This window comes from Clupea harengus, unplaced genomic scaffold (assembly GCF_900700415.2).
Source record: "Clupea harengus unplaced genomic scaffold, Ch_v2.0.2, whole genome shotgun sequence".
NCBI classification, from domain to species: Eukaryota; Metazoa; Chordata; class Actinopteri; order Clupeiformes; family Clupeidae; genus Clupea; species Clupea harengus.
In genome coordinates, this window is record NW_024880384.1 from 699 (window position 1) to 20,053 (window position 19,355).

The 19,355-nt window shown below is 44.1% G+C and overlaps 1 protein-coding gene and 3 non-coding genes across 4 annotated transcripts; all 4 read right to left on the reverse strand.

The window, feature by feature from the left end:
• Positions 1-653: 653 nt before the first annotated feature.
• On the reverse strand, positions 654-18,791 carry kpnb3 (karyopherin (importin) beta 3). The gene is made up of 26 exons (XM_042706763.1): positions 18,609-18,791; positions 16,473-16,553; positions 14,094-14,286; positions 13,572-13,674; positions 13,205-13,301; positions 12,853-12,957; positions 12,339-12,461; positions 11,169-11,289; positions 10,567-10,654; positions 10,243-10,349; positions 9,428-9,552; positions 9,051-9,140; positions 8,575-8,748; positions 7,207-7,425; positions 6,586-6,669; positions 6,247-6,379; positions 5,442-5,563; positions 5,213-5,309; positions 4,690-4,862; positions 4,262-4,373; positions 3,957-4,012; positions 3,342-3,464; positions 2,792-3,011; positions 2,296-2,524; positions 2,069-2,210; positions 654-1,842 (listed from the first exon to the last, which is right to left on the reverse strand). The coding sequence occupies exons 1-26, from the start codon at positions 18,684-18,686 to the stop codon at positions 1,756-1,758; spliced, it is 3,282 nt and encodes a 1,093-aa protein (XP_042562697.1). The 5' UTR covers positions 18,687-18,791; the 3' UTR covers positions 654-1,755.
• Positions 7,948-8,078, reverse strand: LOC122132018. The gene has a single exon (XR_006152157.1). It is a non-coding gene; the product is annotated as a small nucleolar RNA SNORA84 (small nucleolar RNA).
• LOC122132017 lies at positions 9,886-10,022 on the reverse strand. The gene has a single exon (XR_006152156.1). It is a non-coding gene; the product is annotated as a small nucleolar RNA SNORA84 (small nucleolar RNA).
• LOC122132016 lies at positions 11,886-12,022 on the reverse strand. The gene has a single exon (XR_006152155.1). It is a non-coding gene; the product is annotated as a small nucleolar RNA SNORA84 (small nucleolar RNA).
• Positions 18,792-19,355: the final 564 nt, after the last annotated feature.

A 19,355-nucleotide genomic window follows, 5' to 3' on the forward strand; every position in this document is an offset into this window, starting at 1 on the left:
ATTTTAACTACACACTCTGTCGGCAGATTACTGTTGCAAAACGTGACTACGTGAGAAGTGGCACGGAGGCTCAGGCGCCTCACAGCAAGGTCGTCCTGGGTTCGATTCCCGCATGGGGCGCTGTTGGTACTGGGGGGGGGGGGGGGGGGGGCAGGTTCTACCCAGGCCTTCAGTGCTCAGGTGGGCTATCTCCCGGGCCTTTCTGAGTTTGCATGTTTCCTCCACTAAGAACCCCAACAGAAAAACATGCAGAAGAACAGAACACTCTCCTGTCACTAACAACCCCAACAGAAAAACATGCATTAGAACCTGACCAAGACGGACGGTTCACTTGGTCCCGGAGCGCCTAATGGCTGCCCACTGCTCCTGGGGTCCTGGAGGAAGGACAGTCCGGGATGGGAAAAATGCAGAGGACATGCGTGTGTGGTTCCTGTGTCGCCACCCAATATGCATTTGTGTGTTGTTGTGCCACAATAAACTGACTGAAGTCAGCCTTGTTTGTTAAAAGGAAATGCATAAACACAAGAAATCTACACAAAAAGCAGAGTTCGCTTGAATAATCTTAAAATCATATACCTGTAGCATTACATCATCTAGTATACTTGTCATTGATAAAGCCAAACAGTCAATTCACAAAAGGAGACAGGAATATGTGACTTCCAAGAGAAACTTTATTGGTCGAGATTTGTCATCACCCCAAAAGATTTCAATTTTTTTCTGATTTCCACAAAAAGGGTACTGACAAGCTTTAGAGACTGAATTGAATAGCACAATGGGTGGGTTAAAAAAAAAACATGAGCAACTGCAGGTGGTCCCCAACCCAAACACCACTAGTTTCCACAGGTTGAACCAATCTACAGCAAGAGCTCATCCTGGTTGATTCTTGAATCAACTTCAGGATAGGCATTACACCCATTCAGATCTCCCTAATGCAAGCCATCATATTTCCCCCATTCTTATTCATTTCATGGAGTGAGCAAGCTGAAGACAGATGTTAGCTTCACTAACAAGTCAGCACTGATGCCATTTCCCTCCCCCGAGTCCATCTTGGAGACGAAAAAAAAAAAAAAAAAAAGCCTAAACAAAAACATCTGACAGCACAGGCCATGTTTGGCTCCCTCAAGGTTCCCCCTTGACCCATCCTCCACCATACACAAGTCCGTTTGAGTCCAATTCCATTCCCATCCTTTACGGTCCGGATGCAGGGTGTGAAGCCCCCACAACAGACAAGAGGGAAAAAGGAGACACCCCCTTTACTACACTCAGAGACGCACATGGCATAAACAGAGCACGACTACATAAGTAACGCATCTTGGTGAAGGGGTGAGCGAAAAGTAAAAAGGATTTATTTTATTTCTCCTACGCCAAGTATTCATAACTAAGAGGAAGATGTATGACCCATGTTAGTTTTTATTGACACCCTTTTCTCTTTTTGTGGTGAATTCCTCCAAGAGAACTCTGGGGCCTTTTTTTCCCCCCCCGCCCCAAGCCGGCCCTTTAGAGGGTAGACAAAATCATTCACTCACACACAAACAATACGCATACGCACAGGACCTGCAGTCCTCGAGTTGGGAGTAGAGACTTGAGTGAGATTTTTTTTCCGGACCAAGCAGCGGAGAGGTCCACATACACACACGCACGCTACAGTTCATTGCTCAAGAGAGGAGGGGAAAGGCCAGAGTCTATAAGATGTTTATCCCCAGTGCTAGGATATCATTTTATTATTATATGGGCTGGCAGAGGGGGAGCCTTTGCTCAGGCGGTGTTGAGCAGGTCTTGGATGGCCTTCTGCTGTGTCTCATTGAGCGTCGATACACACTGTGTCCATAATCCTCCAGAGACCTACGGAAACATAAATAAATAAATAAATAAATAAATAAATAAATAAATAAATAAATAAATAAACATATTTATTCAGAGACTGGGGAAAAAAAAAAAAATATTCTTTCCTGTTCAAGTAGAGTTGGACCAAGCATTTCAACAGTCAACTCAATCCAAGACACATAGTTAAGAAAAGAAAGTTGTTTTTAAAAGAAAAAAATAATAAAATGAATAAAGATTCACACACCTGTACTTGACGAATAACATTGGCCAATCTCTTGCTGCATCCATCCTCTCCTTTCACTGATTCGCTCATAACACCCTCAGCGATAATCACGAAGATCTTGGGCAGGTTGGCATTGTCAGGACCAAGAACAATGGGATTGTTGCTGTAGAGAAGATTTGGGGATCATTAATAACCAACAAAAACATTGTACAAACTTTGGGGGTGTGAGTGCTGACAAGAAAGCTCACCTTTCAATAAGGTCACACAGGAAATCAAAGGTATGGACAGCTTCCTCTTTGTCTTCATTGAGTGGCAGCCAGGACAGCCAATGGGGGAGGATCTCATTAACGTTGACGCACTCTGGCCGGAACCTCATGACTTTGCCGACGGCTGAGATGCAGTTCTCTGTGGCGTTGACGTTCTCCTTCACTTTGGATTCAGGGGCCTGGATAACTCCAACCAGTAGGGGGATTGCCTCTAAAGAACACAAGCAAACACCAATGAAGACCATAATTAGATCATGATCCCAAAACTTTGGATTTAAAACTGAAATAAATCTTTGCAGGCATTTACAAAGGTATAAGTTTCTTATATACGTTGAACTGAACCCATGAAATTGAAGTGAATGTAAAAATTGTATAGTAGTTTTATTTCAGTGTATGGGTCAGTATATACTGAATGTAAACACAACAGCGGCTCTTGGTGTGCCAATGTCAATGTACCAACACCACCATAGGCCCATACCTGTGCAGAAAGGTCTGTAGCTCTCGCCTCCAAATTGGGCCATGACGCCAATGCCATACGCGGCAGCCTGGCGCACCTCAGGGCTGGTGTCACACAGGGCCTGAAGCATGGGTCGCAGGAAGTAATCGGCAAGCTTAAAGGAAGTGGGACTGCAGTGCTCAATCACGTCGTCGAAGATGCACAGGCCCCACTGCCTGTCTGCCCAAGGTCTGTGTGGGCACTGGAGAGGAGTGAAGCAGATGATACAAATACTTACATTAGCCACTACATACATACATATAAACTCATTAAAGATGTTTTTAATGCACCCTTGTAGTAGTGTGGGAATTACACATTGTGACACTACAGAGCAGAGGAAAATGTACTGAAAATGTGCTTCGATAACAGTTTGCTTTTAATTGAATTCCAATGCCATTAGCTAAGCATTTCCTATACCTCAGATTACTGACTTGATACTACTGAAGAGGATGAAGACTAGTTATGGTGAAAATCTATGGTGAAATTAAATCATTAGTTAAGGTAAAAGTCATCTACCAGAGACTGTACTTACTATTAGATTGACGATGAGCTGCAGGAGCTGCTCAAACCATGGAAGTACTTTCTCTTTGTAGCTGCTGAACAAAGAGTGCAGAATGTCTGACACCTTGGTGAGTATATATACGTCATTCTCATCCTATCAGGAGGAAAAGGACAAAGAGTCAGAAAGGAGAGATTTAAAAAGGAGAAAAACAAACCAGTCAATCAAAGACAAATTCTCAATCCTGTCCCCATGTAATCCTCTAAATTCTACTTTGAACAGTCTCTTCATTTAACATGGTGAAGATCAGGGAGCACTCTTGGCATCTTCATAATGACCAATTTACAGTGCAAGACTTGTGTTGCCCTCAAGAATTACAAAAAAAGTCAGACAGTGAAGAACTTTTAGTTATTCCCACTCCCATGACAGACTAAAGCCTTTCAACTCTACAGCAACACATCTAGAAAGCTTATAGCAAGCTATGGACAATCAGTAGTCAGACATCAAAGTTAAAGAAATATTTTGGCTTGTTTCCCCATCATCCAATCCAGGGAGGCCACAAAAGAACAAACTAAATGTTACATTTGGGCTGGCAGCCATCTGCAAAGTAACACAAGGCTGTAAACACTGGTGCTGTAGCAAACTAACCTCATCTTGTAAAGTTTCTTCCACTTCCTCATCGTAGTCCTCATCTTGTCTTTTGGCTGAAATGGTAAGGCAAAACATACACTGACACATTAGTTCTGAAATTCAGATAATCACAATCTTGTTTTTCTTAATCTTCTGATGCAACCAGTATAACCACTAAAGTTACACAATCGAAACGAATTGCTAAAGCACATCAAGGTGTTCTAATGTAATGGTTAAGGAGCAAACACCTTTTCCTGTGACTTAAAACCAGGTGAGTAGGGCTTACTGTAACAGTAACAGCAGTAGTCCTGGTAGGTACCAACCTTGTCTGAGTTCTTGGTTTTTAAAGTGCTCCTCCAGTTTTCCCTTCAGAATTCCTCCCAGTTCCTCAAAGTGTTCGTTGTTCAGGCAACCGTCTCCCATTAGCTCAATGCACTGAGAAGAGGAGAGCGAGTCAGAAAATAATCCATCAGATTCAGGTCGGTCTCACTTTAATGGCACATTAAAATTCTTAATGTATGTAACAATATTGACTGACTAACTGATGTTTGCTCTTAAAGTAGTTCATGTTGAAAATGCACAAAGCAGCACCCAAAATTACAGCCCTGGTAATTACATCCATAATTATTTTTGTTACCAATAACCTTCAAGCAGGGAACCATTTTCTGTGAACACATCACAAGCAAACCATAACACACCATCTTAAAACCTGGTGATGGGTCAGTTTATGAGGGTGTTTGTGTGTAACTACCTTGGCGAAGGAGTGCATGATCTCCGACAGCACATCCGAGTCTGGCTCTGTACCGATAGCCTTGATGAGGGCGTCGCACATGAAGTGCCACATCTGGGTGAGGTACTCGGGACCCCGCACACGGGCACACTCCAGAAGCAGGGGCATGGACTCTGCAGCTGCCACCCGCACCCGTAAACACACACAGTTAAGGAGAACACCAGCCAACTGTACTGCATGGTACAACAGTCATTCCTATGGACTGTTACAAATTAGGCAACCCATTTAAATGGGAGCACACCTAGGATAATGTATAAGTCTAGACTTCAGCTGACCTGAAAATAATCTAATCTCAAAGAGGGGGAGAAAAAACACGAAGCCCTAGTTTTATTCCAGCAAGTAGTACGTTTTGGTCACTTTTAAGGATGAGCAATTAGGCAAGACATTTTAAAAAGGAGCACACCAAGACTAATTTATGCAGTCTACACAGCAGGCCTAGTTCTTATTCCCCATAAATCTCAGCCCCGTCCTCAGGAAAGGATATCATCGTGGAAGTAGAACTTCAGCAGAGGCACCATCAGCTTCACCACCTGCTCTGTGTACTCGACAAAGCCCTCCTTCAGCTCCTTAGCGTAGCAAACCTGTGAGCAACACAAGAATGGGAAATGAGTCTTATGCTGAGGGGCATCACAAAGATTAACACAACTCTGATTTTGGCCTCACTGACGCATTGTCAGACACAGATACACACACAAATCCTTTGATGTACGCACCAGCATCTGACATGCAGTGGCCTTCTCCTCCAGGCCAGCGGTTTTGATTCCAAAGCTCTGCTGATCTCCCAGATTGACAAACTCCCATCCATCATCCTCAGACATGTTCTCCATGTCCTGGGCTGAAGGCACACACAAAAAAGGGGCTCAGACTCAAATATAAAATAAATGCCACACTTTTTTTTTTTAAACTACATAAGAACGAAAAGCAGACAGAAATGTCATGGAAATAATTTGTCAGTAGGGAAGCAGAGGTGCAAACTCATCAGGGGTGGAAAAGGGGACAGAAGCGAATGCTTATGCTGCGCTATTTGACATTGATGAGTGTCCGCTAGAAGAAGGCTTTTTGGTTGCAACTTCTCCACACATCCATCCAGAGATTTTACCCTCTGTGCCACGGCATCAGACATGACAGAGTGGGCACAGGGGGGATTGTTGGGGCCTAGTAAGTGATGTGATTGGGCTGGCCCAATGTCAGTATAGATGGTTGTTGCCCATTTTGTTTTAAATTCTATCTGCCCCGTGGTGCGTCGGCCCAGATTACCAGTCCACCTCTGCCACAGGGTGAAGTGTTATGACTACTTGGATGAGACTAGGACAACCCCCACACATTTTTTTCCCCTGCAGATGTACACAATTCACATGGATGACTGAGGTAAAAATGGTAAATTTCACCATAAAGTGGGGAAGAATCTTCACAAATGGGGTCTAAATCAACACGTATGTGTTGACTGACAAAATAAACTAGTCGAGCACCAAATCCTGAAATCATGACAATATTTAAGATGACTTAATTGATGCTTACTATCCAGGAGGGCCACTTCTGGTTTAATGGAGGCAGTCTTCATAAGGGGGCCCATCACAACAGGCAGGTACTGCTGGAACTCCTTCCCCAAGATCTTACACATGCGAGCCCAAGCGGAGATCATGTAGGAGATCTGCATACACACACAAAAAAAAAAAAAACAAGTTTCAATGTTCATTCTTTAAATCTGGATCTCAAAATAAGAATTTTGCCCTCTCAAAAGTAGCTTTGCATAATGAACTGTGTTCACTAAAGCGTTTCAAGTGTTTCACTAAAGCAAAACCAACAGATGACTAAACACACTAGAGAACAGAACACAGGGCTATTCTCTGGACTTACCTGTGGATCGTCATCTTCCAGGTCATTGAAGTCGGTTTGAGTCTTCAACAGCAACTGCATGACTGCAGAGGCATCAGGCATGAACTACACACACAAAAATGGAGCTTTTGTAAGGGCTAGAACAGGAGCGGGTCATTGATCATCATTGATCATCATTGATCATTGTGTAACCATGTGCAAAATGTGAACATTGCTTTAGGTCAGCCATGAACCAAGGAAATTAAGCAGAAGGAAAGGCACTACACACAGAAACGCACGGGAACATACCAAGGGCATCCTTCCCCCTCGTGTTTGTCAAGTAAACAAGAAAAGCTGGCGTGAACGAGAGACTGTACACCAGATTTGACATGAGTGCGTGCCTATGTGGTTGTCAGTGTTGGATATGTGTGAGGCGTTTCCCCATACAAGGCTTGACTTTCTACAACCACCCAAGTGCATTTCTAAAATCAGATAAATAAAACATGTATTTGTAACTAATGGCATGAAAACATATTTACTTCACCTACCTACACCACCCCCCATCCTAAATCTTAAACCTATACCCCCTCAACTTTTTCAATAGAAAAAGTCTACTTCAAGCCGATGGGAAACACTGGAGTGTGTGTGTGCACACACGCTTACCTTGTCCTTGCCGACAGCCAGGCCGATGAGACTGATGCACTCGATGGTCTTGCCCCGCAGCAGTCGGAGCTCTTTCTGCACGGCGTTCTCCACGATGTGCTTCAGGTTGGGCATGAACAGGTCGTAGTAGGGCACAAACTTCTCCTCCGCCGTGTCCGCCACCGAGGCGATGGACGTCACCACCTGCTCCAGCACCAGCTTGGTGCCCTTCTGAATCAGCTGTGGAAAGAGATGCACACAAATTAAACACAAACTTAAACAAAAATACAACCTGACTCCATAAACACCAGTTAATAAACTTGGATAAGTTAATTTAAAAAAAAAAAAAAAACCCACTCCAAATGGAAGAATGGTCTAGTGTGGACACACAACTAAGAACAGCTTTTACTTAAGTTGGTTTTAAGTTTTGTAAACAGATAAAAGATTGTACACATGTAAGAGTTTAGGATCATGGACATGATGATCAATGCCCAAATCTAGGGAAGCATAACATTCTGTTAATTTCCACTGTCGCCATTTTGCAATTCAAAAAATGTCAAATTTCCTCACAGAAACAGAAACATAAGCATTTCAGTATCCAAAAGCCCAGATCATAAGGGCAACTGCATATACTACCATAACTAGATTTCACATGCTTCAGTCCAGATGGCTGATACTACTTTTAGAAATAGTTGTGTTGTTACTGTACTGTGCTGATGAAAGTATAACTAAAGGAGAACAGTAACGTTACAGCGGTGTTTTGAATGTCTCTGAAACCGGGCTATGGAGGCTGCACGGGGAAGCAGACGCTATGCATTATATCGCAGCGATATGCCTGTCAATCAAAATCCCACAGATCAGCACTGACTAGCTGTCTCTGGGAACCACCAGGCAGAGAGTTCAGGGTCACCGTGACCAGAGAGAACAGAGAGAAAGCACACCAGTCAGAGGTTTCAAACAACGGCATATTTCCACTGTCGCCATAGTAATAGCCAGACCGCAAAATTTGGTGCATGCGCAGTGATCAAGTCAACATAAATAAGTGTTTTTTTTTGCCTTATTTGAGCAATTGGCGAAACCATGTTAAATCAGATTTAAACGCGGGTTCACATGATGTAATTTTAAAATCGGTTTGATCAGGCTATGAGGAGTTATGACCTCTCCCCATTCATTGAGATAGGAGCCTGGTCTTATTTGCCAAAAACAACTGCCTGGAGGCGTTGCCAAGATGGCTGCCAAATGGAGAGTTGCCTATAAAGGACTGATTAAATTAAGTGTATAAATGCAGAAGCACCTACACTAGCTCTGCAATCGCCCTCATGTTATACCAAGACAGTTTACAGTGCATTTTCAATGGGGCGAGCTCCCTTGTCATTCCAAGCAACGCACCTCTTGCAGCTTGGCCACCATGATGACGTGGAGATGCTGGACCAGGCTGTCTAGGTAGGGGACGAGCAGGGATTTGGGGCAGTCCTCAGTGAAGTTTATGAGCGCCGCGGCCGCATGGGCCTGCACTCTGGGGTTACTCTGGTCCTCCATGGTCTGAAGCAGGGCCGAGATCACCTGCAGGGAAACAAAACAATTCCAGAGAAAAGGTCAGAGAAAAGTATGTGAAAATTGGAATTGAGGAAAAGCACTTAAGGCTACAGTACACTTGGCAAATAGAGTTGATTTACTCTGGTAAAAAATAAAACACCATGCAACACACACATCAGTATCAGGTTAGTACACAATAAGCATTTGGTTGCCCAAGAACTATCTGTTTCTAAGCACGTACTCCTAACATTTTCAATTCTGAGGGGTAGACAAACACACTTGAGACGCAACAAGCACCGAGCTACCGCGAGTAGTACAGGCATCCATACCTTATCGTGGAACTTCTTCTGGAAGGTGGGGGCGAAATCAGTGGCCATCTGTCCAATGGCGTTGCAGGCAGCATAGCGGACTCTGGGATGCTGAAAGGTCAGAGGTTAAATGGTTACACACAGCGCAATTACCTACCAAGTGAAGAGAAATGTACTGGGTGGGATGAACAAAACAAAGAGAGCAAGGACAAGTCCAATCACACCTTAAATACCCCACACCCAAGCCTGGTACGGGGCCAGTATGACGCCAACATGACTGAACAAGAACACCAACTATGTCTCAGAATAAGTAACAGAAACGCTGTCAAGCGTTAAAAAGCCAGGGAGGTTGGGTGTAGGACATGCAATCTGCTCAGAACAAGTAAACATATACTCACAGGGTCCTGGCAAAACAGCAGCACGAAGCTGACGATCTCGTTCAAGATGGCCTCCATCTGCTGGTGGCAACCCTCGCCGATGGCAGACAGGGCCATGAGGCCGGCGTGGCGGTACTTCCAGTCAGCTGAGGACAAACAACAGCCATTACATTACTACCGACCGCCATCTGATCAACATTTCAACACACACAATGCAGGGAGAGTATTAACAGTACCAAGTGCTTTCACTTTCCTAGGAATACACCATGGTGCTTAATTAACAAGTGTCAACATCTCCTCACAGAAACATAAGCATTTCAGTATCCAAAATCCCAGATCATAAGGGCAACTGCATATACTACCATATCCATAACTAGATTTCACATGCTTCAGTCCAGATGGCAATGGAAATAGTTGTGTTGTTACTGTACTGATGGAAGTATAACTAAAGGAGAACAGTAACGTTACAGCGGTGTTTTGAATGTCTCTGAAACCGGGCTATGGAGGCTGCACGGGGAAGCAGACGCCATGCATTATATCGCAGAGATCTCTTTATGCCTGTCACTCAAAATCCCACAGATCAGCACTGACTAGCTGTCTCTGGGAACCACCAGGCAGAGAGTTCAGGGTCACCGTGACCAGAGAATAGAGAGAAAGCACACCAGACAGAGGTTTCGTACAACGGCATGAAATCACAACACTGCTGTTTATTCTTCAACACACACACAATGCACAAGTAAATGTTTCTCCATGGCATCCTTACACCACTTTGTGGATCCAGTCAACGTGTACGCGTGTGTATATAAAAGTGTGTGCATTTACGCAGGCATACTTACGGTTCTGAAGCATCTGCATGATGTGCTGCTTGATCATGGGTAGCACAATCTTCCCTCCCAGGCCACAGGCAATTCTATCCAGCGCACTCTCTCCAGCCACTGCGTTACTGAGGGCGAAGAAAATATTTACCCCAGGATTAGAGAGTTTGGCAGGCACTGTCGAGCCATTACCAATTACTGCCATCCTGCCTGCATTGTCCAAGGGACAAACACATCATGTATCCGGCCAATATAACCAAAATACCAAATACTGACCAATATATTAATTGTTGTCATGGCAAGCAAATAGCAATTGTTTATTTGCACTGGTCTCTTGTTTCCTACCTGTCAAAGTCATCATCCTCCAGCTCGTCAGCGGTGGACCACTCCTCGTCCTCCTCCAGATCCACCATCATAGCCAGCATCTGGGGAACTAGAGACACAACAGCGTCACTACCAATCTTTAATCATTTATCCCATTTCAACTCTCGAAAAATCTAATGACTGGAAAAAACCTGGATACAGCAGTAAAAAGTACTGCAGGTCCAAGACCAGGATATAGACAGCGTCCAAGACTCATTAGGTGACATGTTTAGACATCTGTAATGCAGCCCAGAGGGACAAGTTTCCATTACATCCACTTCAGCAATTCTGCAGGATGACTAATATCTATGAAGAGTGCAGAGCCACCTTCCATTTGAACACTGAACATGAATTAAGAGTGAAGGTCAAACTAAAATATTTCAGAAAAACAGCTCCATTTGGTAATGCCCACATCTGGTATAGAGCCAAGCTGGTCGCAAAACGAATGGTTTGGAAACATGCATACGCAAAGCACAGCACAGTAATATATTCAGCTCAGACCATTATGAAGCTAGATGACAAACTGGACTGGCACTCAAAATGTTGCTACCAATGAGGAGCCAATGCCAGTTCTGCAGGCTTACCGCTCTGTGCCACGATGGCAGTGTGCTTCCTTAGCATGGCGGCGGCCGTTTCGGACAGGGTGACAATGACCTCCAGGGCCAGCTGCCTCTGCATGTTGGTCAGGTTGGTGTCGCCACAAAGCTGGGGTCCGAACAAGAAAGATGTAAACAAGCAATCCTAGAGCTTCGACAAAAGATCCTCACCATCCAAAAACTCACATCATGGGGGCAACAGCCTATGCCAAGGCTGTATAGAAATGGGTGGCAATTCACAAGCTTCATTCCAGAGATATAATAGTTTTGATTCAAAAAGTTAAAAAGGTACTGTCAAGGTTGTGCCATACAAACAACCAATTTCCTTCAAGAACTGCTTCTTGGTTTAGGATCATTGGTAAGTGGACCACAATAAATGTTTAATTTCACACCGCCACCAACACATTAATTGGGAAACACTAGAAGTATTAGCAGTGGAAGAGTATTAACAGTACCAAGTGCTTTCACTTTCCTAGGAATACACCATGGTGCCTAATTAACAAGTGTCAACATTTCCTTACAGAAACAAAAACTTAAGCATTTCAGTATCCAAAAGAACAAGATCATAAGGGCAACTGCATATACTACCATATCCATAACTAGATTTCACATGCTTCAGTCCAGATGGCAATGGAAATAGTTGTGTTGTTACTGTACTGATGGAAGTATAACTAAAGGAGAACAGTAACGTTACAGCGGTGTTTTGAATGTCTCTGAAACCGGGCTATGGAGGCTGCACAGGGAAGCAGACACCATGCATTATATCGCAGAGATCTCTTTATGCCTGTCAATCAAAATCCCACAGATCAGCACTGACTAGCTGTCTCTGGGAACCACCAGGCAGAGAGTTCAGGGTCACCGTGACCAGAGAATAGAGAGAAAGCACACCAGAGAGGTTTCGTACAACGGCATGAAACAACACTGCTGTGCACACAGAGGCTAGTTGTCTGGCCAAGAAGAAAGCCTTGTCTTGTGGCTTTTGCGTCATGAATCTTTTTAACACTACGACGGATCTACCATGTGATTATATGACTGAGAAATGTTACGGTTTCACACCACAATCAAGTCAGGAAGTCTACTAGTAGCAGTGGTTGATATCGAATTCTATAAGCCCAGAACAGTCACCCAGCCGTGGCTCAGGTAGATAAATGACCTCACCTTCAGGCTGAGTTGTAGGGTGGCCTCCAGGTTGGGTCGCAGGTATTTGGGTGCCGTGTCCGCAATCTCCACAAGAGACTTCAGCACAGAGTCGTCTCCCTGGTAACAGGACTCATTGACAGCCTGCAGAGGATGGATGAATGTTAACTTCCAACTCTGCACAGCAAGTTCACACAGTTATACAAATAAATTCAGCTAAGAAATGGAGCTTAACTAAACTCAAAATGTACAACAGGAAATTGCAAAAGCATAACCTGAAACACTAGCATTCCAAAACAACACCAACAGGGAGTAAATACTGCAAACTGAAGTATGTTAGTCAGTTAGGAGGTGGAGAAAAAAAAGAAAGTTGTGTGTAAATGCTGCATATTTTTGTGTAGTTTATATTTAAACATTCTATGGGGAAAATGTAGATGATCCCATTGGTTTGGTGTGTAAAAACCTTGCCAGTCCTGCTCCACTACAAACATGACAGAGCAGGAAACTGGATAATGACTGTGCTTGGCGGAAGTACCTGGAGAATGCCGGGGAGCAGGTCTGAGAAGTGCTTCAGCAGGGCTGTGTTGCTCTCATTGGACAGGACAAAGGAGGCAGTGGCACGGGCAGATAGAGTACGGATCTGTAAAGGGTCACAACATTCAGACATTCCTAGTTAGAGCTGCTCAGACAATTACAATACAAGTATTGCTGGGGGAAACGTACATCAGCATAACAAGAAGTATATGCTTGGGGAAGAATTATACTATATTTTGTTGAAATATTTTTAAGCAGTGTGTGCAGAGAATTAGCAAAAGACCATGGCTAATAACAGAACGGTGTAGGGTGCAGTGGCTCATGGGAAGCAGCATATAATAGGGTCTACACACCTGGGGATTCTCCTGGTCTTGCATACACTGCACCAACATGCGCTTGATCACCTCCATGTAATGCTGCTGCTGGTTGCCAAAGATTCCGGGGAAGTTCCTGCGATAAAGCAGCATTAGGGTTAGCAGGATGGGGGGTTCCAAATACGTGGTTTAGTGACCAGCCTGGGTAGGTTAACTCAGTGGCCAACCTTTTAATAGAAGAGCTTTGTTTTGCTAGGGGAATGAAGACATATCTCTGTATTATCTCCGTTTACCACAGAGTCAACTTAACCAGATTTGTACTTATACCTATTTGATACCCTCCAGGTTTCAGTACGCTGTATGCAGAACCTCAAAATCAGAAACGTCAGAGTTAGAGGGAACATACCAGAATATGTGCAGAGCCGATTCCCTCAGACCAGTGTTCTGCGAGTTGACTGAATCAAAAAGGAATTTGAGGATCTCTGGCCACTGGTTGTTTCCGTCATCATCTGGATTAGGAGACGGCAAGAGTGGAGCGAGTTATTTGAGCGATTGTGGTCAGCACAAGAAATGCAGAAGGAGAAAGGGAAGTAAACACATACGCTGTGAAACCAGCCTCAAGCACGCAACACTAGCAACTTTTAGTTTTGGCAGCTTCCGGTTAGATAACCGCGTTTCATTAATGTGGTTCACAGAGAATGTTATGGGAGGATAGGAGGGAGGCTCGGTTTAGGAAGCAATCTTGCCCTTGTGGCCTTGGTACTCTTAATGGTTTAGATTGCTTCCATCCCCATGCCGGCCAAAATACCACACAGAGCTAAAAAAAATTCTATGACTCTTTCACAGAGGTGTGTTTTCTGCAACCTAAAGTGTGACTGAGGGTCTAACGAGAGCTGGCTTGAGAGTTTAATAAAGAGCGTTCCCATACCGATGAGGTTGCGGGTGAGTTCGGCGGCGACGTCGCAGATCTTCCTGCGGATGCTGGAGGAGCCGTCGGCCTGGATGCCGATGATCAGTTCCGACTTGACGGCCGTCTGCATCTCCACGGTCAGGCCGGGGTAGATCTCCTCGAAGGAGGAAGAGAAGAGTCGCCGCAGCAGCACGGCGGCCATCTGCTTGACCTGAGCAGGGAAGGAACATTTCAGTCTTTGCGATCACAGGAAACACGAGAATACTGAGGACTCATTGTGGCCTAAATGCTTGATCTGACGTGTGTGTGTGTGTGTGGGGGCAGGCGCCAACGCCACAGGAAGCTCCCAGGTTTACATCCGGCAGGCTTATGGTTTCACCCAAGGTGGCGAATGAGATTACTTCAGCATTACAAGCGAGGAAGTGGGAGATGCTTGCTAAGATCTTATGACCCATCACCAATGGCCCTACGTTAGTTCCTCAACCAATCCACAAAAGAGAAAAGCTCAAAGTAGGTGACCTTAGATGTATGAAGAATCATACCCTACCCTAAACCAAGACAAAGAAAACCTTTCAATGCTCTCAAAGAATGCTCACTATAATGGCAGCCCACACACATACACCTCTTCCTCCATTATCGGATGTTGGCTTTTAGATGAGAAGCTACAAGAGAGTGCACTTAATACAGATTCAGATAGGGCCCATTAAAAATAGATCCATCTGGTTGTTCAATGTGGAATCTGTGGGAGAGAGAGAGGGATAAGAGGAGAAGTGTGAACTGCGGAGGAGAGCAGGGTCTTCAGTCTGACTTTCAGGCAGATGGATGCAGGCAAGCACACAAAGGCACTCGCACACTGAGGCGGATCACAAAGACACTCTGAAAAGCCTTCTCCACGCTGTACAGAGAACTGAGGAGCATTCCAGGACAACTGGAATAAAGGGCGTGTTCAAACCACACTACTGCTCCTGTGTCAGTACCAGGGTCCTATCCATCCACAACACATGCAGAACCATACAGTCCAGTGTGTATCCACTGTGTATATATCTATAGGACAAAGAGTGAGAAATGCAGTAACCAAGAGAAGACCAATTAGAGCATGAATAACATAATGCTGTGGGTAATGTCTGAGGTAGTGGATGCTGTATTATGCCTTTCTGTAAAAGGTAATGAAAACCCATTTATCATTCTGAAAACAACAAACCTCACACTCACTACAACATGGCTTTCTGATGGGGGATGTTGAATTGTAACCAATACCATAGACTGATGGGCAACAGGAAGTAGATAGTGGAGATGGATCATGCCTGATGGGTGCCCTAGGGTCAATGCCTGACATAACTTGATCAGAGAGAAAACTAATGGACTGTGCACCATGTGGATCTTTGACATCACAGACTGGAATATCTAAAAATAATTTGTCATTTTCAATAAAACAATGAAACTACATACAGCAAATGCACTCAGAAATACATCACTCCCACAAGCCAGTAAATATATTCAGCTGGCAAGCAGAGCAGCTCGAGTCAGTGAGATGAAAGAATAAGCTCTGCTGACCAAATATTAACAGCGCAAAGCTAAGGTTCCTCAAAAGCTTAACACCGCCTTGGCACCAAGGCAACTTGTATAGTCAGTGGCATGTCATGCATTGATGAGAAATGGCACTGACCAATTTGACTGAAGGCTAAAGCTATAAGCAACATCTCCCCATACCTGAACACCAGGTCTGGAATTTAGAGGGGGAAGCCTATACAAATGCATGAAGAATAACTTCTACTGTTCAGAAGTAAATATCCTAATTACTCTTTTACATGTCATTTGGTTTTACAGTCATAAACTGGGGGCCGATGCTGAACCTTGAACCTCTTTTTTTATATACCAGCCATAATCCACCATCTAAGCATCCCCACAAGAAAGGTGAAACACTATCCAGATGTTGTGCAAACAGTCCCAATGTATTTACAATAATGGGATGTAAATCCCCATGTGCCATTCTGCAGTTGAGTTACAACAGGCATCTTCACAACCCCTGTAGACATTAAAGACTGCGTAGCACTATGTGATGTGACACAAACTGAGACAACCCTGAGACTAACAATTAGCTTCTCTTGGAATGATGACTGAACCAAACCCAAATGAGCTCTGACAGAAGGATTAACAACTAAATTCATAGGAAGGAGTCACAGCTAAACTTAATGCAAGCGCATAGCAGTCTCTGACGATGGCCATTTAACACATAGCTAGAACATTAGGGGCCTCCAGTAATGCTTTGAATGCCTTGGCATAAACAAGCTGGCAAGTAAGGGGTGGTTCCTAAATGACCGATTGGGAGTCGAACGGGGCCGGTCATGAGTGTTCCTTGAAGCGGCCCCGTAGATGAAATGTGGGGCAGCTGCTCACCTCCTCTGCAGCGGCCACATCGCGAACCGCCTGCAGCAAGAACGTGATCTTCGTCGGACCGGGGATGTTGTCATAAGTTTCCTGCAGGAAGGAAGGACAGCAACAGAGGAAGAGATGGTTAATGTCAGCGCACCACTGGTGGAGAGAAAATAAATAAGTAATACAACCCTACTTTCAAGAGTGTCAGGGTAAAATCCAATATTAGTTTCAGAGGGTGGTGAGAGCTAAATATGGAACCTGGCTGCATGTTTTCAGCACTGACTCACACATAGAAAAGAATTAGTTTTAGCTGACAAGTCTGTATGTGTAATATCTCTGGAATGTTCTGGTGAGATCCCCCTCACCAAATGTGGAACCACATTGCATAGGCACAGGATGGGCACGAGACAGTGTGATTTAGGCAGTGTGTGATGGAATTTAAGCATTGACAAGTCACCATTCCTGACAACAGACCTCAAATCCCAAATAACAAGAATGGGCCTGACTTGACTCCCACCCAGCCCCATTCAAATGGTAAACTGAGGTACGGCCTAGTCCTCTTTTGTTTCATTGTGTATTGAATTAAAAAGACACATTGGGTCCATCTTGAGGGACTCTTTGCTAAACTGATTCTCATTGCTTTCGATGATAAGCAGCTACCACGTTAGACTTGCATTGCTAGTGATTTGAGACAATGATCATACAACCACCAAGCAAAGAATGCGTGCACAACACAAACTTTCACAGCTTTTGGTTGATTTTAACACCCAATTAGGTTGCGGATCACGACACAGAGGGAAACGACTCCTGCCAAAAAAAAGTTACCACGTCTGCCAGACCAGGATTCCAACGAGTATTAGCAACGCGTCAGCCAGTCATTGTGTGTGATAAAGGAAAGTGCTGACCGCCGAGAGGGATGAGCGTGATAAGATCCAGTGACGGGTTCCTATGATGCGACTAGCCACATCAATGCCGCCTGGACTCCCGGCTAAGCTCTAGCATGGATACGCTTAATGGTGTGAACAAAAGAATGAAGTGCAAATCGGCCCGCAATTCTCCAGAGAGCCAGGTTGGGGGGTGTCTGTCTGCGAATGATTAGCTTCGACCCATTCTCCTCAAACATACACTTTAAGACTGCATGAGAAAAGACGAACTGTCCTATCCAGCAGGGCAACATTGTATTAAAGCACGCAAACAAGGATGTGACGAAATGCGTCACAACTAATCTTAACGTTCCTAACCAGCTCAAATAACGTTGAGACAGCTGGCCATTACATTTCAGGGTGAAAACATACAAATAATTTATCTGAAGCTGTCGGGTCAGCTCCATCGCCAGGCCAAGTTGGCAAGTTGATGCCACGGAGGCTAACCCGTACTCTCAAAACAGCTAACTATGAAATCACAACTCATGACTTTCGCGTACACTTAAAGGTTACAGACATTTGCTAGCTAGCTACTGTTAGCCAACTAAATAGTATAAATGTAGAAGACCAATCAAACGCTAACAAGATTAATAATAGCTAGAGTGGTTAGATATTAGCTAGCATCCAACCTCTCTTGATCATGGCGCTAACACAAGTTTTCACCACCCAACGTTAGCTAGCTAACGTTAGCACAGTTGCATTTCGACGGGTATGGCGCAACTCTGACGGGGCAGCAATTACTAGTAACCATAAGGAAATATGGCCTGATATAATCTGCGAATTTGATACACAAAGAAATGCCATACTAAAATCCACCAATGTAATGTTAGGTTATTGGCATACTCCTAGCATGATTTGGCCAACCTCTATTGGCTAGTTGTGCTAACTTTATTTAGCGATGTTCTATAAAGAATCGTGTAACGTTAACGTAAACCTGGTCGCCAGTTATTGGGACACAGGCAAAAAACTAAATCAAATAACGCTATGCGATGCATGGCAAACAACGCATTCCTATACATTGGCTGGTAGACACAACTACGTTTATACATTTACAATCTTCAACGGGCTAACGTTGTGCTTGTTAGCAAGCTAGTGGTACTCTGTAACATACTTGGGCTTCACACGTGGGCTGGGCCACGGTGAAACACTGCCTTCGTACAAGTAGGAGATTTTCAAGAGAGACACATAAGACTTAACGGCAGTTGATTAAACTCTTTTAAACACTTTCTCATACCTCTGACTGCTTCCTGACATTGTTGTCAGGGCTCATCAGGTTGCCCAGTAAGAGGTAGAACTGCTGTTGCTCCGCCATTGCAGTAGGATCCAGAAAGAAACCAAGTTAGTAGCGGTGGGAAGGTAAGCCGGCAGACGCTGCAACCTCTCACACCGGACACAATGGCCTATCGCTGCTGATTGGCGCCCAATGTTAACAATTTAATTTTATGATTGGCTCAGAAATCGTCTTTAGCTTAAAATGATTGGTCTACAGTTTGCGTGACCAAATGCCCCTGGATTGGTTAACCCTTTTAGGGAAGTGAGGTTCCTATTGGGAAATGCATGAAGCATCTCTAAAGTTATTGGTAGTTTCTGCAGCAAGTCCGCGGGTAAACTAAATGGGGTGTGGTTTTCCGGAGCGGATGATGTCATAGCAAAATAACACAGTCGAAAGCGCGGGAGATTAACACGCGTAGTAAATGATAATTTTATCAGTTTAGACAGATTAGTAGTGCCATTCCGCCATTAATCCAAGAAATCTAATTAGACGTTAAATTGCTTTGAATTAGATAAATGTTGTTATTATTGTTAAAATATATATATAATATATGTATATATATAATACATAATGTTGGATGTAGATATAGGCTATCTATGGGTTTTCGTGTTATGGGTGAGACCAATTTAGTAGCCTACCACTCTTCCTGGAAATCTGATACAAAAACGTGTATGCTTTTTAAAAGTAAACTAAAGCACTACACATTGT